General features: G+C 46.4%; 1 protein-coding gene across 1 annotated transcript; it reads right to left on the bottom strand.

Moving 5' to 3' along the window:
* Positions 1-302: 302 nt before the first annotated feature.
* On the bottom strand, positions 303-6085 carry rom1b (retinal outer segment membrane protein 1b). Its single transcript, XM_056601141.1, has 5 exons — positions 5936-6085; positions 4572-4814; positions 2515-2702; positions 1831-2077; positions 303-530 (listed from the first exon to the last, which is right to left on the bottom strand). Exons 1-5 carry the CDS (start codon positions 6083-6085, stop codon positions 303-305), a joined length of 1056 nt encoding a protein of 351 aa, XP_056457116.1.
* Between the last annotated feature and the right edge of the window lie 15275 nt (positions 6086-21360).

Genomic DNA, 21360 nt, shown 5'->3' on the forward strand with positions numbered 1-21360 from the left:
CACACCGATTAGGACGCCGCGCTGTTCTCTCTCTCTCTCTCTCTCTCTCTCTCTCTCCCTCTCCCTCTCCCTCTCTCTCTCTCTCTCTCTCTCTCTCTCTCTCTCTCTCTCTCCCTCTCCCTCTCCCTCTCTCTCTCTCTCTCTCTCTCTCTCTCTCTCTCTCTCTCTCTCTCTCTCTCTCTCTCTCTCTCTCTCTCTCTCTCTCTCTCTCCCTCTCTCTCCCTCTCCCTCTCTCTCCCTCTCCCTCTCCCTCTCTCTCTCCCTCTCTCTCTCTCTCACTCTCTCTCTCTCGGCTCCTCTTCTCAGTTGGCAGGCTTCTCGCCCGCCTCCTCGTCGGCGCCCCCCCCCTCGGCGTCGGGCCCCACGGGGCCGATCTTCAGCAGGCCGAGCACGGCCGCCCGCAGGTCCACCAGGGAGTCCTTCAGGCCCTTCTCCAGCAGGTAGCCCTCGCTCTCCTCCTCTGGGTTCTCCAGCGCCATGGCCCCCTCCACTGCCGTCTGGAGGTACCGCATGCTGGCGATCACCGACACCTGGGGAACCCGAAGGTCAGAGGTCGGCTGATGTCAGGATGAGGGGGCGGGGGCCAGGGACGGGTCTGACTCTGTTGTGGTCGACGCTACAGAGAACGAGGTCCGGGCGTACGGTTTGAACCGGTGGAGCCAGTCTGCGCTGGTTCACACGCCGACGCATTCTTAGATCATTTAAACCGTTGCTCAGGTTCAATTCATCTTCAATTCAATAGATTGCCAAGCATCACTGTGAAGCGATAATCTTTTAGCAAATCTGTCACGGATCATTTCACCGTTTGTAATTTGAATCTATTATGTTGTTATTATGGATACGGTCCAACATAACACATTCAATCCAATTTGTACTTGAATGTGTTCATTTCAAGTACCATTATTTCCAGCTTTCCAGAAGAATTCTAAAGCTACGCTACATTAATGTGAGATTAGCCGTGCTGTGTAAAGCGAGGAGCTATGCCCAAGTCCTTGGTTTTAACAGAACCCACACTATTCATGTCTCTTACCAGATGGGTATCAAACAGGATGATGAAATTCTGGGGCAATTTCATTCTGCCACGAGATAAGTCAGTCCTGAAAGACTGCTCGCAAACACTGCCGTGTGCCGAAGACCAGCTTACACTTTAGAGACGTGTTGAGTTCAAGGGAGAGTGGATTAGTTCTGACAACCTGCAGACTACTGCCTCAAATGACACTTCATGAAACTGCAATTATCCTGAGAGAAACACATTGCTGTTGCTTATGTGTCTGACATGGGGCCTTGTTTATTGTATTGAGTATTGAGTAGTAATAATCACAAAAAACGGTTGCCAACTAAATAGAAATTCAGGAATGCATCAAATTCTGTTATTGCAATATATGTTTCTGATTAAATTGATTGACAAATGCTAGAAACAATATATCATTGTCAAGACAAGTGCCATCGGTGGGTGGTTTGTGATGGTGACTATGCCTTTGTCTGATATCTGTGGGTGCATCTTCAGTCAGAGGTAAACTGTAAGACTTTGACTTTGATACAGCAAAATTCTTATCTACTGTATTTATATTATACAGTAATATTACTAAACAGTACCTTACTGGCGAAACGGCTGCAAGTACTTTACCGTAATTTTACAGTGAAAAGTTTTACATCGTAGAGCTAGATGATATTTGAATAGACTTTGAATCCAATTGGTGTAAAGGGTTTGAACACAAGAGGATTAGAACTGAAATAATGTTTGTCATTTGTCAGTACGTTTTCATTTAAATCATCCTCAGTAACATATCTCTGATCAATATTCTCCTATCTTCCCATTGGCTCACCCACCTGTATGAACATGATGGACAGCACACCGGGACCAATGGTGTTCAACATCTCCATGTAGTAGGAGACCAGAGCCTGCCGACAGCCCCGGCCGTAGAGGTTGAGCTCTTCTGATTGGTGTTCGTAGTTATAGTGGGCGTTGTTGTCCAGCAGGTGGTACTGCAGGCAGGGTCGCGGGGAGCCGGGGTTACAGCAGCTGAAGGGGACGCCGTCCACCAGGTAGCGGCCGTCAACGTTGCTCCGGATACGACTGGACGGAACAGAGGAGCAGCGAGGGGGAGAGTGAGAGCAGGTGGACGAGGAACACTGAAGAACAGTGGAAGCGACCAGGAGACAGGAGACAAGAGACAATTCTATGTATCGTATTCTATATTGTATATCGTTCAAACACACACAGTTAAGGTATATTATTTGTGTACATAATGTTATTTGACATTGCATCACATGAGTTCAGTGCAACGTTTCCATTTATGCTTTTCCACTTTCCCACCAGTGTTTCTTTCTGTTCTACTCCAGTGTCTCCTCCTATTCTACCTCTCCTCATTCCCTCTATTGCATATTCCTCGGTATATATATGTGCATTCCTCTGTCTTTCACTCGCTAGATGTTTTGGAGAAGGGATGAGAATGTAGCGCCTCCTACATGTCATGGGAATCAGTTTTCCGACCACACCCTAGCACCACTCACTCCTTGACCTCCTTGTGGGTGAAGTCCAGGTACCGGTTGCTGATCCACTGAACCTCAAACCAGTCCCTGTAGTTGTTGTTGCCACAGCAACGATGCTCGATCTGCAGCCGGTCGATGGTCTCTTTTTGGAAGCAGCGGCCCGGAACGTCGGTGTCCCTGTAGAACCGGATCCCGTTCCTCAGGCCCACCTGGGGGGGGGGGGGGGGGGGGGATCTGTTAATGGGGCTCAGTTTTACACTACAGCTCAAACGTTTTTTTTTAAATCAGAAATACAGTCTAGACAACATGTTAATGGGATAAATGATTATTAAGATTTCTAATGGAATATCAAATAGGTGTATAGAGGCCCATTTCCTGCCACTATCACTCATCTGTTCTAATTGTCTATTGTTTAGATATTTGTGTTAAAAGGCTAATTGATGGTGAGAAAACCCTTGCGCAATTATGTTAGCACAGTTGAAAACTGTTGAATAAAAGATGAAAACATGAAATTGCCTGGGTGACCCCAAACTTTTGGACGGTAGTGTATGTATGTAAATCATTTCAGCCCCCCCCCCCCCCCCCCCCCCCCCCCTTCTAAACCATATGGAACTCACTTCCTATGGAGGTCCTTAATGCTGGGGTGACGACCATCAAGACTTTGTTTCTGTGCTGTTTCATTCTTTTATTATGCTCTATTGATATTAAACCATATGTCCTGCATATCAAGGTTGAGTCTATTTTAGTGCCAGCTCGGCCGTTGGTATAAGATTGTTTTATGTGCACTACACCACACACAACAAAAGTGCAGAACACAGGAGAGCAAAGTGCAGAGACAGTAGTGCCTACAAGACCAGTGTTCAGAATCAGATTGTGCCTAGTTGTACCATGGTGTCATTTATGGAGAGGGGGGGCTCCTTTAGGTGTGTGTGTGGTTGATAGAATGATGACAAGACAAGAAATCTTTTTCATTCCTCACATTTTCAATTTCATACCCTGGAACTCCCCTCAGATGATTGATCTTCGCTCTCTGGCTCTGCATCGCCTCCCTGTCTCCACTATTCCCCTTAAAGTCACACCCTTTGGTCTGCTAGTAATGCTATTCAAGGCAATTCAGCACAGGGACATTCTTTTTTCTTCCCTCATTTCATTTAAGGATGGCGCTATTATACGGTATTACACCCCCATTACTACTCCATTATCCGGCCATTCACCGCAGCCTCAAGCTTCCCTAATGATGATCCCTCCTCCCAACTTATTTCGGACGTAGATAATTCACAATCCTCTTGCCCACCGATCCCCACACTGGTTTAATGCCTTAAATTACATGTATTAGTCTGTTCTTCTAAGACCTGCTTAAAGGTCTCCTATTATACTACTTTTCTGGTCTTCATTTCTTATTAATGACTCCTATAGAGCAACCTGACACTAATCACAGCACAAAAAACGATGTCGATTTTCAGGAAACTCTTCCTCTCATCTGGGCGCTTTCAGCCTTCTCTGTCAACGCTCGGCTTCGTCCTTCTCCGCCCCCTCGCCCCCCTCCTGCCACCCCACTCCGTTGTGATTGGTTACCTTCCGGAAGAGCATGTTGCAGCATTACCATAAAATCCGGATTGTTACGTCTTAATGCATGTACGTCATTATTTGACACTTTAGTATGGTTAACCTGACAATAAATCATTAAAACAACGTTTATAGGTCATAAAAGTCGAAAAAGCATAATAGGTGCTCTTTAAGGTATTTAATTAACAGGATAAATAATCACGTACATTTAATAATAATAGATTTTCACCCCATCAATATAATACAGGAGGCGTTAATGGGATCAATCGGTATTGGCTATTTTGTAGGATTCTAGTAAAGTAAAGTTAACTTTCGTTGTGCGTTGTTATTGCCTGTGAATTAAGTCAGTAGGCGTTCCACACAGTGGGCTGTGATCCATCTCCTGCTCTCATCGCACCTTCTCCAAAACAACACCATCTTCTTCGCCCCTCCCAACGGAGCTCTGAGCGCGTCACCGCAGCAGGCAAGCGTACACACGCACTCGCACGCAACGCACACACACACGCACGCACCTTGAGAGACTCCTCCAGGTGACCCTGCAGCGCGTAGCTGAGAGCCATGGCGGAGACGAGCAGGGAGCACAGAAGCACGGCCAACGCGAACCACGCCATCAGGAAGTTCTTCCAGCGAGGGAAGCGCTCGGGGTCCAGGGAGTCCTGACAGATACGCCCCGCGAACCAGTTGGTGCCGATGGCTGCCAGGCCCACCACCATGAGGATGTTAGGTACGATGTGGATCTCCGAGTTGTCCATCACCTGCGCGGCAGGAAAGAGGAGCCTCGGTTTGAACAGGTGCCGCGAGCGGCGCCTGCCAAATAAATGTTGTTGGCTGCCAACAGGACACTTAATCACCCCGCTCCCTTTGGCGGGTAATAACCCAGATTCCACTCAATTGATACCCCGAAGTAGAGGAATGCAATTAGATCATGATGTTTTCAACCATCGGGCCACTTTGGGCGGAAAATGAAACATTTAGATTCATGTAAGCTACTAATTGCAGAAGAAATTACTTGGGCCAAATTTCCCATAAGGCGGTCCATCACTCAAATCATGTTTGCCACGTCGTTGTTTTAAATTGTAATTGCTTTGAGCAAAACTCTTCCCCGTTCCCATTAAAACGTAAACAGAGGGTCCAAGGAAACCTGTTTCAACAGGATTCTTAATAACAAACAAATAATGAATTTAAACCTTAAATGGATAAGGAGGTATGTCGACTATTAATTAGCATAATATGCCTAATGTTGTCCAATGTCTTATTAGGGGCTGGTATTTGTTTTTAAATATATTCCATCCAGCCAGGATTATCTTGAAGTGAATCAGACTCCTATGAACTTTTATCCCCATGACACCCTCCAGTCCACACTCATCACAGGCTGTGAATACTAATCGGAGAGGTCTGCCTCCTGTGTTTTCAGTAACTCTCATTCAGTAGTTTAATAAACACTGTGTGTTTGGGCTTACCTGTGTGTGTGGGTCTGTGTGTTTATGTGCATACATGTCATGCATGCCCGCATACTTGCCTGTGTGTGCATGCGTGTGTGTGTGTGTGTGTGTGTGTGTGTGTGTGTGTGTGTGTGTGTGTGTGTGTGTGTGTGTGTGTGTGTGTGTGTGTGTATGTGTGTGTGCATGTGTGCATGTGTGTGTGACAGCATGTGTGTGTGCAATCGTGTCAATGCGCGTGTTAATGCCTGCACGCATGTGTGTGTGTGCGTGCGTGTGGCCGTGTGCGCGTGTGTGCGTGTGTGTGTGTGCATGCATGCTTGTGTGTGTGTGTGTGTGTGTGTGTGTGTGTGCGTGTGTGTGTGTGTGTGTGTGTGTGTGTGTGTGTGTGTGTGTGTGTGTGTGTGTGTCCTGCAGGGCGCCCCCCCCCCCTCTACCTCGGCCCTGCGGAGCAGCTCTGTCTTCAGGTAGAGGCCGAGGCAGAAGGTGATGGCGCCGGAGAGCACGGCGAGCCAGGAGAGCAGCCACAGGCCCTGGGCCAGACGCACGCGCCGCTGCAGGGGGAACATCATCTTCAGGAGGGCCATGGCTCCCTACGGCCAGGGGGGTGGCAGGGGACGGGTTAGGAGGCGCAGTCCCTCGACCGGCCCTCCACCGAGCTCCAGGTCAGCAAAGGTCTGCTGCTGTTGGAGGTCGGGCCGACCAGGTCAGAGTGGGCCCGTCGCTGGCCCTCTGTGGGGGAGATGTTAATGGGATCAGAATAGTTCCAGGTGCAGCGGATAAGTAGGTAGATCCCTTACACGGCCAAGGACGCATTCATCCTCAAGGGTGATAATCCAGATAACGATGAAACACTTTCCCCCTCACACGGGCGGTGTCCGGACAAAGGGGTCGACTTTAGAACCCAACAACCGTGAACTGCAAAGAATAAGCGCTGTTTTCAGATTGTGATAGAAGCGTTTGACGGGGGTTGCGCGCTCGATAAAACGTAATCCTCGGGTTCCTGTGGATGATCAGGGCTGCCCTGTGAGTCCAAAGTGTGCCGGTGTTCCGAGCTGTCCTCCACGTTCCCCTCAGTGGGTATTTTCTCCTTTATCCGTGATATTGGTCAGCGAGGCCCCTCTGGTTGGGTGTTCATGGGCGTTGGCCCGCCTAAACCACTGCACCCATGGTCGGAAGATACACGCAGAATGGCCGGAGGGGAGTATTGGGAGACATAATCCCATTGCCCGGGATCCTATTAAGGCCCAGGGGCCAATGGGAAAGCAGGCCAGTGTATGGATCAGCAAACTTTCGCTGATGGACAGACACGTCATGTGGGGGAGATTGGACTGTTATGACGGGTGCACTACGGGTCATCCCCACCCGCTGATAGGCGGGTCTTAGAAGTGTAAGGTTGATGGTGGAGGTGGTTCACAGCAGCCTGAGAAACTGGACAAACAACCTAACACACAGTTGTTTTCAGGGCCCCTGAAAACAACTGTGTGTTACATTTCAAGGCTAACAACATAGATGTGTGTTTCCAGGCTCAGCCACCTACGATTGTGTGTGTCCATGCGTTAGTTACTTACTCATGGACATATTCCTTCTATTAAACTGCTTTTATAAAAACTATATATATAAGAAATGTGTTAATGCTGGCATCAAACGACATTCAGCAGTGCATGAATACTCTTTCAATTAAACCTTTTTTAATAAATGTTTAATTAAACCGTTTGATTAAACCGTGTTTAATTTAAGCAGTGGCTTTTTGCTTGTTCTGGTGGTGTCATTCAGCAAACATTTCTACATAAAGTAAATTATATTATTTTTGGGCAGAATCCTTTGAAAAGTTGGGTGTTGTTTGTGACACAGAAAGTTTCAATACAATTTCTTAAATCTGATGAAAAATTCAAAGTACAAAGTCGTTGTGACATTGTCGCCCAGCAGATGGGCGCTGGGAGCGACCTTCAAGATGAAGGACGACTTTGACATTGATTTATTTTACTTTCACTTTTGAAAAGGATATCTGTGGTTGGTGTTGACAAAAAGAGAGGACATGTCTCTGAATCCTCATGAAAACTGCCTGTACACTTCTCACTATCAGGGTATTGTGGGACTGTTTCTTATAAGGATACGTTTATATTTAAAGGGGTTCATTGAATGGGTATATATATTATAAATATATATATATATTATTCATATTTTTTTAGCATTTAGCCTTTGTCTCTGTACTGAGTAATTCATTAATGGCCCATTTGCGTAAGGAACACACAAAATTTTTATTTTCAAACACAAAGGCCGTTACAGGTGTGGGACATGTTTTTTGTCCCAAGTCTCAAGAATCAATAAGAGAAAAATAGGCTATGACCCTTATATATAGGCCATATGTCTATATATTTTGAGATGCTTTCTATCCAAAGCAACCTTTAAAAGGTGTTAGAGAGAGAGAGAACCGTATTGAGAAGTATGAATCAAGCCGATGTGTTTGACAGGCAAGTTGCATTACCTAAACCAATCAGGGAAGAGATGCCCTGATTGAGCAAAATGAATCTAAATGAGCCCAGACAGAGGCACGCACAGTCAACTCCCAGCAGTATTTCACTTACTAGCTGACTGCTGGCTGTGGCCTTTTTTATCAAATTACTCTCAAATAATATGTCTTAGATCCTACCTACAGCGCCTTTGAGTGTGATCATAATTTAGTACAAATTTGACCAAACACTGCCCACACACGCAATGCCCGAGGTACAGTAGACACTCTGAATAGATGCTTATAGGTGGAAGAATGCGACAGGCAACAAGTACTGCAGCTCCCTCCAGCATGGCCGTGTACAACAGGAGCACAGTGCCACATTGCCCCCTGCTGGTGGCTGGTGTGCACTATAACAGTTAACTGTTCTGATTGTAGGTGGTAATAAGTAGCACAGCACACAGCTCTATACTCAGTACTTGCATCGTGTGTGTGTACGTGTGTGTACGTCTGTGTGTGCGTGTGTGTGTGTGTGTGTGTGTGTGTGTGTGTGTGTGTGTGTGTGTGTGTGTGTGTGTGTGTGTGTGTGTGTGTGTGTGTGTTTGTGTGTGTGTGTGTGTGTGTGTGTGTGCAGGGCCGTTGCACCAAATCCTGGGCCCCTATACACGAGGTAGCCTACTGATGCCCCCCCCCCCCCCCCCTCGATTGTTGACGGGGGGGGTAGAACGATTGTTGACGGGGGGGGGGAGCGAAGCCATGTGCGACTCCTAACACTATGGGCTGGTGGATAATTCAATTTTTTATTTTTTTTTTTGCCTTGGGCCCCCCCTCTGCCTTAGGCCCCCCCACGACTGCCTCACATTCCCCCGCAGTCCGTCGGCCCTGTTTGTGTGTGTGTGTGTGTGTGTGTGTGTGTGTGTGTGTGTGTGTGTGTGTGTGTGTGTGTGTGTGTGTGTGTGTGTGTGTGTGTGTGTGTGTGTGTGTGTGTGTGTGTGTGTGTGTGTGTTTGTGTGTGGGTGTGTGTGGGTGTTTCGGTGTGAATGTGCGTATGTGGTTTAATATTTGTCAAAAATAGATAAAATGTTCAAGTTGTCATGGCTGCAAAAACCTATTTCCAGAAAGATGATTGCATGAGATTGCTGCTATTTTCTTATTACAATTCCAGGTTGTTCTTATACGGTCTACCATTTAAAAATATAAACAATAATTTGATCAAGTGTTAAAATTCTACTTATTTACATTTCAAATGTACTTCTTCTGCTACTGGTTTAGTACTACTGGTTCTCTCTTTGTCGTTGATGTGAACATTAATTCAAAGTACATATTGCGCTCCACTTTGTGCTCACTGCACACAGCTTGTTATTATGTTGTGTTATCATCACCTGAGTGTTTACGTGCACTTGTATTTTGATATTGTAGTAGCCTATTTTTATGTGAAAGACAATATTCCATTAGCGAACCAAATGTTTTTGTGTTGTGATTATTAATATTTTATTGTTATTGATCAGCACAGAAGCGGTTTCACAGAGGACACATCGAGCTGGATCGACAACATCATGTCATGGAAACTGTTAACAGTGGGACTGTTGGACAGGGTGAATAAATAAGATCAATAACACGATTACTTTGACACTAATAAACTGAACCCTGCATGTACAAATAGGATACCCGGACACAATTACTTTTCGCTTCAAGATTACTATATCAGTACAACATTATTGTATACGTTAGTACTACATTCATTCGTAGACTACATCAATCCTACAGACATGTTTGTGTACATAAGGGAAGCACTAGACAATGCCCATAAAGCCTAGCATGCACATATCTTAGCAGGCCTAAACACACAAAAAGGAGGAGAATGCATTCAGTATTATTTTGGTATGACAAAGGCCTACCTAAAAAACCTGAGTAGAATCAGCCATTGACATTAAAGTGAACAATTGAAACAATTATTATTGGAATTTGCCTTTTGAGACCATCCAGATATTCCATTTCATTTCTATATTCTGACATTACATACTTAAATAGGACCTAAAATATTTTGCAATTGAATCATATTTCAATCTTTTTGAAAAGTTTATGCTATATTCAAACAGTATATACAGGAACTTAAATAACTCGCAATTGAATCATATTTAACATCATTTTCTATAGTTTGAATGCCAATATCATTTGCCAAAATGCGAGAATGTTTTATATAACTTTTTCATTAATGCTCTGTTAAATATTCCACTGAAAGTAACCATTAAACCATATTAAATGTAGACAAAAAACAATACTTTAACTGTACATATAATATATGACAATAGACTATTACAGTTTAGAGACCCTTTTCACCAGGCACCTGGTCGTAGGACTGTTTTATGCAAGGCTACCACAGGCCACGGGTAGTGTACTAGACTAGACGACGGTGAAGATAACAGACCATGACCATGTACCCTTTTCACAGAGCTGGCAAGGCAGGGCACACACAGCTGAAGCCCCCAACATTGGCAGAGGATTCACTAATGTGTGTCAAACAATAGCAATGGTCAATGTGTGTGCCCTGGCATGTAAAGGTAACAGACCCATTTGTTGTAAGGGACATACGAGCCAGACTTTGTGCTTTGTGCTAAGATGTCTCCTCTGAAAATGGTCTATAAAGGCAAACCACAGGACCATCAGCAAACCCAGGTAATACAATAGTATTCCGATAGGTTAACTCTCTCTCTTGTTCCACTGGGTGCCAAGTAACTTTCTTATGTTACTTTTATACTGCAATCAGAAAGAACTGCTGTTGGTGGTGCGGTTGCTGTATCCTTGTGGTTTGATTGGAAGGTTTCCCTGACTTAGTGCAACCAACAGAGTCCCTGCTGTCACGCCTCCTCCCACCTCCTCCCTAATCCTACTCATAGGAGGTCGACATATGTGATGGCTTGCCGTCACTGGCCTTGTTTTGGGGATGCAGCTGGTTGATGAACTCATCCAGGACCTGTTGGGCTGACAGATAGGTCACTTCTCCGGGCCCCGGCTCAGCTGTCTCCAGGACCTGCCGCACATGGGCACGGGGGCCCGCTGGCCCGGTGTGGTTCGTCCCCTTGGGACAGCCGTGCAGTGACTTTGGTGGGGGAGACCTGTGATTGGCAGCAATTTCTGAGGCGATCTTCTTATAGATGGCGGCGCTTATGTCGGCGATGGAGAACGGCTGGCTCTGGCTCGAACAGTAACCACCAGAGTCGTCAGCTGACGCCGGCACAGCTGACGCTGTCACAGCTGATGCCTCCTGTTTCCAAGGCATGAAGGCCGTCACCCTGCCTGGATCCGCCTCTGGCTCCGTCAGCCAATCATAGGGCGCCTCCACCACATTGGAAGCCCCGGATTGGCTAAGGTCCGGCAGAGAAGGGGTATTGGGGTGGTTGGCTGTGGTGGCTGTTTTCAGGAACTGTTGGACTGCCTCTGCAGAGTCAAAGTGCTTCTCCAGCAGCTCCTTGATCAGACAGGGCACCTGTCGAGAGCCACAGACGTTTACTGCAGAGTGAAGAGTTAGTCACTGGGAAGCTCGAGCTGGGAAGCTCGATACTGTGAAGTCTATATACTGTAGTTCAGGGATCCGGGACCAAAACACTTAACCAGCGACTTTCATCTATTAGTTACTAAATCAATTACAATGCTTCTTGACCATATAAGCACTTTTAAGTGCAAAAGGTGTTCATACCTTTTGATACGATTGCATTTTAATTAGCCAGGCGTGTCTGATGGTGAAATATGACATGTGCCGGTAACAACCCATAAAGAGTGTTCTTACTAGTTTGTATTATAAGGATATGGTCACAGAGCGATGACGAACAGCGTGGTTCAATGACTCGATCTTTTAAATGGTCATTTTAAAATGGTAGGTGTAGGTGAGGGGAGGGGGCTTGGTTCCAGCTGCTAGATGGCGCTGTTAGCTCACATTGATGGTCTCCAGAGCAGCGATGGTCCTTTGGGCCTCCTCTAGCTCGGAGCTCAGCTCGGCAATGCGGTTGATCAGGTACTTTCTCTCACTGCTCAGACTCTCAGACTGAATACACACACACACACACACACACACACACACACACACACACACACACACACACACACACACACACACACACACACACACACACACACACACACACACACACGTAAACATGAGATGTCCTCAATGGAAACACACACCAATGGAACGAATACGATTGGTGGGTTCTTATCTTCCTCACCGTGATGTGCAGGTGCTCCCCAGGCCGGGTGTTGGTCTGCTTGGTCCCTGTGTGTGTCTCCACAAGACTAGAGACAGACGGGTTGAAATAGAAACATAGAGCATTCATTTTGATAGAGTGAGACAGACAGGAGGGTATGGGAGAGAGAGGTGGAGGACATGCAGCAAACGACCGCGGGCAGGAATCGAACCCGGGTCGCTGCGGCCAGGGCTGGGCCTTGATGGTACGCGCTCTCTACCCGCTGAGCCCCCGGGGGCGCCCCAGCACTGACATTCATTCACAATCGTGTTAGCTACAGTATGTGCTTTTAATCCATTTTGAGGTCCAAAGTTAGATTTTGACTCCTTGATTTGGTATCATTGACAATTCTTGTCACATACAACCTAACACACACACACACACACACACACACACACACACACACACACACACACACACACACACACACACACACACACACACACACACACACACACACACACACACACACAAACACACACACAAAAACACACACACACACACACCAATCATACCAAGAATACAAGACTTCCTATTTGGGAAGTCTCGTTTTCGTTTTACAGAACGTGAAACAAAACTAAATGTATTTTACTAGGGGAATCTCAAAGGCCGGTCGCTCTGGATAATCTGGTTTGGACCTGATAATAGTGACCTGCGCCAGCACAGTGTCAGTTGGGGGTTACAGGCAGGCGGCGGGCCAGACAACTGTGGGGACATGTGTGAAAGAGGAGCTCAGTGGTCATGAACAGCCTCCCTGTTCTGCTCCTCACGCCAGGTGGTCACACAGTGAAAGCAAGTAGGTCAACCCAGCGCACCGGTTACACACAGCGGAACCATTGGTTTAAAGGAACCGTCTTGACATGTGTTCCATCAATCATCAAAAGCGTTTTGGATGAAGGCCAATTGATTTGTGACAGAATTGTGTGTGTGTGTGTGGGGGGGGGGGGACTCTGGCAGCCACAAGAACCATTGCCCCAGGGGTCCATCGGCTCCTTGGGCCTTTGCATTAACGCGAGAGCGGCCGAAATGTCAACATCAACAAATGTCAACAAAGATCACGTTGGGAATTGTGAAATATGACCAACCTATGTGGTTGGTCATATTTAAGAAAAATGAATATGTATATATTTAATTATAATATAAATTTAATTCCAGTTTATTGCATTACATATAATAATGCAACAATTATGCATTCCTTTTTTTTAGGTATTTGACTCATTCCACTCAAATATCTTTTGTCAATGTTGATATTGAACGCTCAAACGAATGTGATGTGACTGGGGTGTGTCCAGACCTTCTGTACTTGTCCTTGACATGGCTCAGCTCCTCCCTGCTCCTGGTTAGCTCTGCCTGCAGGCTCTCGATGAAGACCACCGTCTGCAGCAGGTTCTGATGGAGGTCTGTGTTCTCATCCAGCAGGGCCCTGTGGAAGGAGACCCCAGACGTTACGGGGCGAGAACAGGTGTTTTGGAGATATTGCAGCAGAGAGCACATTTGCCCTCTCTCTGTCGCTCGCTCTCTCTCTCGCTCTCTCTCTCTCTCTATCTTTATTTTTCTCTCTCTCTCTCTTTGACTCCCTTAATAATATGCATTAAAAAATGTTATGGTGCCCTTGAAACCAATCATTAACCCAATTACATGACCACCATGATTGATACATAATTAGAGTAAGCTATTAGTTAGCACATTGAGATTCAACCCATCGATGGCTGCTTGTTATTAATAATACTAATGACGATGGAAATAATACTAATAATACAATAATTATAATTATAACCACAAATATAAGAATTGTAGGTCATGAAGATCGTTAAACTATCTGGTAAAATGTATAACACCAGAGGATAGCCTTCGATCAATAACTCAGAAAAGAATGCTATTCGTTCAATACAGCAAGCGGATGAGAGAGAGAGAGAGGGAGAGAGAGAGAGAGAGAGAGAGAGAGAGAGAGAGAGAGAGAGAGAGAGAGAGAGAGAGAGAGAGAGAGAGAGAGAGAGAGAGAGAGAGACAGAGACAGAGACAGAGACAGAGACAAAGACAAAGACAGACAGAGAGAGAGAGAGAGAGAGAGAGAGAGAGAGAGAGAGAGAGAGAGAGAGAGAGAGAGAGAGAGAGAGAGAGAGAGAGAGAGAGAGAGAGAGAGAGAGAGAGAGAGAGAGAGAGAGGGAGAGAGAGAGAGAGAGAGATGAGCAGTGAAAACGCAATTGAATAAGGGAATATAAATGGAACATTGTATAATTTCAAATGAGCGGCCTCTTACTGGAATTGTTCCGAACCACCAAGTGAGACCTAGAGAGGTGAGGAGAATTGAGAAGATAACAATCAGAAGCCATACTCACTGCATCTCCAGCACATGATATATTGGGATATGGGTCGGTAACCGGGCAAGTTATGTCAGGGGGATGCATGCTGCATCTGTATTTCTTTGACGTTGCATATACCAACAAGGCAAATACATGAAGCAGTCCTAGGTCGTAGCCGAGGCCCTGAATGACTGTGGGGGCTGTGGGGGAGGGCTGGTAACAACAGAAAGAGCAAATCATGTTCCGGACTATAGGCAGGGTTCATATAGACTCAATAACGAGCACGGGAGAGAACAGCGGTGGAGTGAGTGCAATAACTATCGAGCCTTGGCACACAACAAAACTGTTCCCGGAAATTGGATGGGAACACAATCAATAGATTGTATGCAGCTCATTATAGAATGAGGCTTGCAACTATTCACCCTTAAGGAATACCCTTTGCAATGAGGTACGTTTCCACAGTAGAACCTTAACTCATACAAAACTATTCCCTCTGTCTGCCTTATATAATAGCGATGGACATTAGCAGATTATGTAACCGTTTGCACGATTCATGTTCTCCACCATCCCACTCAATCCTTGTACACAGCTTGTGTAGCAGCCAGAGCTGCTTGATGGTGATCCAGGGATCTGTTGCATTGTGTCTTGCCAACTTTGGCCAACTTTTACAATGCAGTGCAGTCATCAGTAGCAGAACTTAAATAGGACTTAAAAGGACAAAGCAATTAGCTTGGTCCTTTAAAACATGATTATTTAAAGGACTTATAACAGAGGAGTTGTGTGCGGACATGTTCTGTGGTATACTGCGTAGCTGAACTATGAGTCAGCTTGCAGCGTTTGGAGGTGTTTGACTGCTTCCCCCTCCAGGCCGATGACTCAGCCTCGGGATGCTTCGGGAGGAATCAGACAAGAGAGCTGCTGTTTGCTATTCCTGCCACCACACAGACACACTCCCCTCCTCTGCAGCTCGGCTGAAAATGAGTGCTGAGTCATTTCAGATAAAGATGGCTCTGTTCATTTGTGTCACAGTAGCTTATGCCTTTTTAAACCTTTAATACCTTTCTACAGAGTAGGTGTGACTATGTTAAATGCTTACATCCTCCTGATACTATGTTCAGAATGGAGAAAAAACTGTAGCCATGGCTAATTCTGCCAGTCGGCCCAGTGTCAGGGAAAATGGCATTTTTCCTTTGTTGCTAAGCAAATATCAGGTCACCTTTGACTTGTTTTTATCAGATACTCACCTTATGATGTGGATCAGTGTGTCCTCTGCGTGCTGTGTGAGACCGATGTCGGACACTCTGGTCCGAGTTTTGGCTGTTCTGACTCGTGGACTCCCTGGTTCGAGAAGAGTCTGACCTACAGGAACCAGGCTCTGATTCATGGTCTAGTGGTGAACCCTGGGTCTGGAGGGCTCCTGGTCCTTCCTCTTGATGCCCAGGGCTTGTGTAGCCATGGCGGGGCTGAATGTGGGGTGGAAGGGGTGGTGGGGGTGGACTGTGGGCGGCTGTGTTCCGGGGCTTGCGGTGGTTTCGTTGTTTGGGCGGGATAGGCTCCGGGCTGATGGTTCCATCGGTTAAATGAGAACCACATCGGATGTCGCTTTCCCTTGCTTTGTGGCCCGCAATCCCTGGCTCCCTCCCTTCCTTATGGGTGCAACCTTGGGGGGGATGGGGGCTGGAGGTTTGGGGATGGTGATGCAGAGGGGGGCTGCCTCTGTGCCGCCTGGCCGCGTACGAGCTCAGCTTGTCGGGATTGGGCTGGTCGGGGTGTGGGGAATGATGCGAAGGAAAGTTTCCGCGAGGCTCCCTTCTGTCCTGTGTGGCTGGCGGTTTGTGATGCTGTTCTCTCTCCTCTCCAGAGCTCTCTCTGTGCTTCTTGACGGGAAGCTGAGGCTTGGCCGCCCCAGGGCCCCTCGCCCCGGGAGCGGGGCCCGTGGTCTCCCCAGGGGCTTTACCTTGGTTGACCCCTAAACTGTTAAGGTTGGACGGACTGATGACCTGTTTCGTGATCTCGTCCAGGAAGGCGGAGAACTGCATCTTCCCCTTCACAAAGCTCTCCCTGGCTGTCTGAATGTCGGCCGGCCCAGCGCCCTTCCCTTTCTCTCTACCTTTGCCCTGTCCGTTGGCCACCCGGGGGGACAGAACCTCCATAGACCTCGCTTTGCGGATGTCCGGGTGAGGTTCCCGGTTCTTGAGGATCCCCTTGCTAGGGATTTGGTTGGTGAACCCTGCCCTGCGGGGCCTCCCTGACACTCCCAGTACCAGGTTCTCCTCGCTGAAGGCCAGGCTGCGCCCTAAGCTGGCGGTCTTGTAGAGCGCTCCGTGGAGCGGGGGGGCCACACGCCGCCGTCGGCCTGCCTCCACCTCGTCCTCACTGGTCTGCAGGAGGCCCTCGTCACTGTGGCTCTGGTCCGGCAGGGAGCCGCGGGCACGTTCGTTCCGCCGTGAGTGGCCCGCTGCGCGGTCGTGGGGAGGGGCCTCAGTCGCACCGCGGGTTACGGTGGCGAAGACGAGGGGCTCGCTGCCGCCGTCCTGCCGGAACCCGGTGCGGACCTCCAGGATGTTGGAGCAGGAGAGGGAGTGATGCGGCCGCTGAGGGGGGCGGTTGGACAGGGGCTCGCTGGGCTCCGTCTTCCAGGAGTAGGACGAGAACAAGGAGGAAGAGGAGGACGAGGACGAGAGGGAGGAGGACGAGGCTCGGGACAGGGTGACCCTCGTGAGCTGCGGGTTTTGGATCTCGCTCTCATGAGATGCGTGAGGCTGATAGAGCGGATGTGGAGGCTGATGGTAGTCATGGGGGAGGTTCTCGTGGAGATGCTCTGCGTGCCGAGGGCGGCGGTGGTGGTTCTGGTGGTGTGCCTGGCTGTCATCTGTGTTTTCATCGGTTCCGACTAAGTTTTCATAGCTGCAATGCAACAAGTTACAACAGTGAGCATGAAAAATAGCCTTTAAAATAGAAAAGTTTGAACCCTTTATGTTTAACCCTTGTCACCATGACTGAAAAACTGATTTTTTTTAATATATAGGTTGTGTTGTCAAGTAATATATCCAAAATGTATCGTTTCTGCCAAAAGTTCTCTGGGAATAATTTAAATTTGTCCGAGCCAACTGATACCTACTGTTGAAATAAAACCTACCCGAGTGTTTCATGGTCTGGTCGAGGGTGGTGATGTGGCTGGTCATCTGGGCTGTGATAGGCCTGATGAGCGTGAGCATGAGGGTGGTGTTGTGGCTGGTCATTGGGGTAGTGATGATGGTTCTTGGGCTTCCTCATCTCTTCCTGAGTTGGTGGGCGGTACACAGGTGTGAAGTACTTCTCCATCATCTGCCTCTTGAAGAGTGGCTGGCTGTCCAGCAAGGGCAGCCAGGTCTGGTTGAGGGTACAGTGATGGACCGAAGACGCTGATCCACCGGGCCCCGGGCGGCCCCTCCCTCTGGGTCTCCCCTGGCTCTGGGATCCGATGGTATGCCCTGTTGGTTTCAACCCAGTCTGTGTCCATAAGCCCCAGAGATAATCCAAATCAGAAAAAGTTGCAGTCACTCTATTATCAGGAATTCCATGTTTGATGGCCGATTATAAAATAAGGCACCTATATCCCCGATTTATCTATCTATCTTTCAATCTTATCTTTCAATCACACTGTGACGCAGGGGATGCCTTCATGCTGAGAGTGACTGTCTCTCTCGCAGTGTCTGCCAGCAGATAACTGGGATAGGATGCAAGAGATGCACATATATCCTGATTGCCTTGTTGGCCTGATTTGTCACATCACGCCTGATGTAACAGGTCTCGCATTGAACCGGATGGAGGCTGGAGTACAGAACAGAATATCGACCGGGGCGTTGTGGGCGTTGTGGAAAAGTGGATCACTAGCATTCTGTTTGGCTCACTGATACCGGTAGAGTTATAGCCTGATGTTAGTGTGCTGGTGTAAGCTATTGGCCTCACCCTGTGTTTTGGACACACACACGCGCGCGCGCGCACACACGCGCGCGCACACACGCGCACACGCACACACACACACACACACACGCGCACACGCACACACACACACACACACACACACACACACACACACACACACACACACACACACACACACACACAGACATATGTTGTATTTATATGTTAGATATTGTGAACTTACATTATAATCTACAAAACGGCAGAATAAATGACAGTTCTCAACAGAGTGAGTCCCTCTGTCATGATGACCCAGCCCATAATGTTCAAACTGTGCCTGTCTGTGATGATAAAATTCTTTACATTCTGTTCGTGTGAAATTCCTCCGGCTCCCTGGTAACCTTCCACAACCAACACTACCATTTCAAGTATTAGTATTATATGATATATTCATAAGGTCTAAAAGGAACATTACAGTTGAATTTAAACACATCAGAAACCAGATCTAAAGAATAGGGATCAGGATACAGTAGTGACTGAAATTTTAATCTGCAACCACATTGTTCACACCATGGTCGATTCAAAATGTAGGCTACCTCAATCATGATATAATTAGATTAGAGATTGTAGATAATTAAGATTTATTCACCTCTTTATTTTGATGTGTTGTGCGAACAAACATTGGCTGACACGTTAACATAACAAAAGGGATCAATTATATCCTATCAAGAGATCTCTCACTACCCAGTGGTTGCTGATCAATATGCAGAGGTTGCATAACATTTCAAAACATGTCTGCTAAAATCATTGGCATCCTGCTGGTTTTTTGTACATGGGAACACAATGTGTAGGCCCATTGTTAAATGCATGACCCTGAAGTTCATCAAGTTTCTTCTGATTGTAACCTTACAGATTGTGATATAATATACATGTAACGCACCGCTGCATAAATGGAGTAAATGCAAATGAAAAGTATGGCATAAGAATTAAGGTTATTATATCTATTAAGTTTATTATACTATTATTATTACTAATACATCCAGTGTAGAGTGGTAACCAAGATAAATAATTTGGCAAGGAGAACGTAACTATTCCGTACTCCCTCTCCTGGCCAACCAAAGCAAGTTAAACATTGTCCTCCTGGTAACTTTCCACTCCATGGACAGCTTAAGGTCCATGATGGACAGGCAGCGGATTGTTCCAAATACTGGATTTGTTCCGGTTTCGATAGTGTGCCAGTTTATCTTTCTGCCACGTCTCAGTAACCTAGCATGATAGTAATGAAAGTAAAAGTATTTACGAGGGTTTTCGTTTGAAATATTTGTGCACAACTATAATGGTGAATGTCACAGTAGTACATGGTATAAACAACCACATCACTAAAAATGAGTGTCCCGATGAAAGTTATGAGTTGGCCCTTTTTCTTTTGTGTCCTGAATCAATCAAATGTACAGCATTGCAGTATCGGGATAAGCAGATCCGGCCATCTACACCCTAGTACTGGTTTGATCCGGTTTCGAAAGGCTTGTTTACATGATATCAATGCGCCTGACCGTTAAAGAGACGTCAACTCATTTTAAATGTTCAAAAAACAACAACAACAGTGTTGTATTTTGAACATGTTGTTGTTTTCCTAATTGGGAAGTGAACTGACAACACGCTACCCGAATGGGACTGAATATGTTGGGTGTTATCCAGAATACCAACGGGTATGGGAGTAGATATGCTGTTATTAGGTAAAAAGGCAAAATATTGCATAATATTGTTTTTTGAGCTTGGATATATGTATACACATGGTTGAGTGTATCATAATGTATTCCATTGCCTATGTATATATGTCGGTAATGATGTCTTAACTCGAATAAATTCAAAATCCTTCTTGCAATGTGGGGACTATATTTCCTAGCGGATGCATACTCCACGCTGAATGCGCCCTGCCACTCATGGTATAAATACCTTCGCTTGCGCCATTTTAAATCATACTACACAGATTTTGCCTTGGTGTGGTATGTAGTGGTCTAGGGAAGCTTGTTCGGTTGTATATTCTAGACGTTTTAATTTTAATTGTAAGGACTTATGTAAAGTTGTTTCTAAGAGCTATGTTTGGTTAAACCAGTCGTGTTATTATAGTTCAGTAGGATTTAGGAGGAACAATTGGTGGAACGCAGTCGACTTACAGGTTCGGTCTAGGGTTTGTGTACACAGATATCTCTAAACCTCACTTGTATTTTGTTCTGTAGAATTGTATTGTTGGTATCATATTGGAGTCTTATTTATGAAGGATGTTTTTTTGGATGACTTCTGTTACTAGTAAGCGTTAGTAAGTCCAAACAAGGAGGCCCTACTAGGAGGCCCAAAATAGCGCCCATCCCCCGCAGAGAAAAAAACCTTAACAAGGGGACGAGGCTTCCGTGACGTCACTTTCCATCGATTACCTCGATGATGTTTGACTATTGGGAGTTGTCAATGGCTTTCCTTGTATGTAAAGATGTCATTTCATGGCGACCCCCGTGACGTAGGTGATTTCCGTACTATAAGGTATGTTGTGCATAACTAGAGAGATTGTGACCAGTGCGGTCCAGCTGGCGACGCTGTGAGGCCAAGCCCATGACTTTACTCGATAGTGGTATAGATAACCAATGTAACAGTTGGACGAGGAAACCTGTTAAGTGAGAGGATCGTTGCATTTTTACAATGGCTCATAGTCAACATAAATTACTTTGCAAGTTGGCCGACATTACAAGAGTTTTTTTTTTTTGATTGTTGCTCGTGTTCAGACTAGTTCTAGCTCTGGGCTATACATTGAACGCCATAACGTTAGCGTCACGAGCTCGTTTTAAGAAGTGCGTGTTTTTCTGAAGAGCAATGCGTCATAGCATTCAATAGAGGTGATATTGGCACTTTGAAGAATCAAGTAACGGAAGAGAAACCAGGTCCAGTTAATGCATGGTCTTCATTTT

This window comes from Gadus chalcogrammus, chromosome 10, assembly GCF_026213295.1.
Source record: "Gadus chalcogrammus isolate NIFS_2021 chromosome 10, NIFS_Gcha_1.0, whole genome shotgun sequence".
In the NCBI taxonomy this organism is placed as follows: Eukaryota; Metazoa; Chordata; class Actinopteri; order Gadiformes; family Gadidae; genus Gadus; species Gadus chalcogrammus.

What these genes read in the sequence shown, in the direction of transcription:
- rom1b (XM_056601141.1), bottom strand. Translation starts at nt 6,085, where the DNA reads ATGGCCCTCCTGAAGATGATGTTCCCCCTGCAGCGGCGCGTGCGTCTG. An exon ending in ACCTGGAGGAGTCTCTCAAG is followed by an intron (nt 2,703 to 4,571) that starts GTGCGTGCGTGT and finishes CCCCCCCCCCAG; the next exon opens with GTGGGCCTGAGGAACGGGAT. An exon ending in TGTCCATCATGTTCATACAG is followed by an intron (nt 531 to 1,830) that starts GTGGGTGAGCCA and finishes CGGGTTCCCCAG; the next exon opens with GTGTCGGTGATCGCCAGCAT.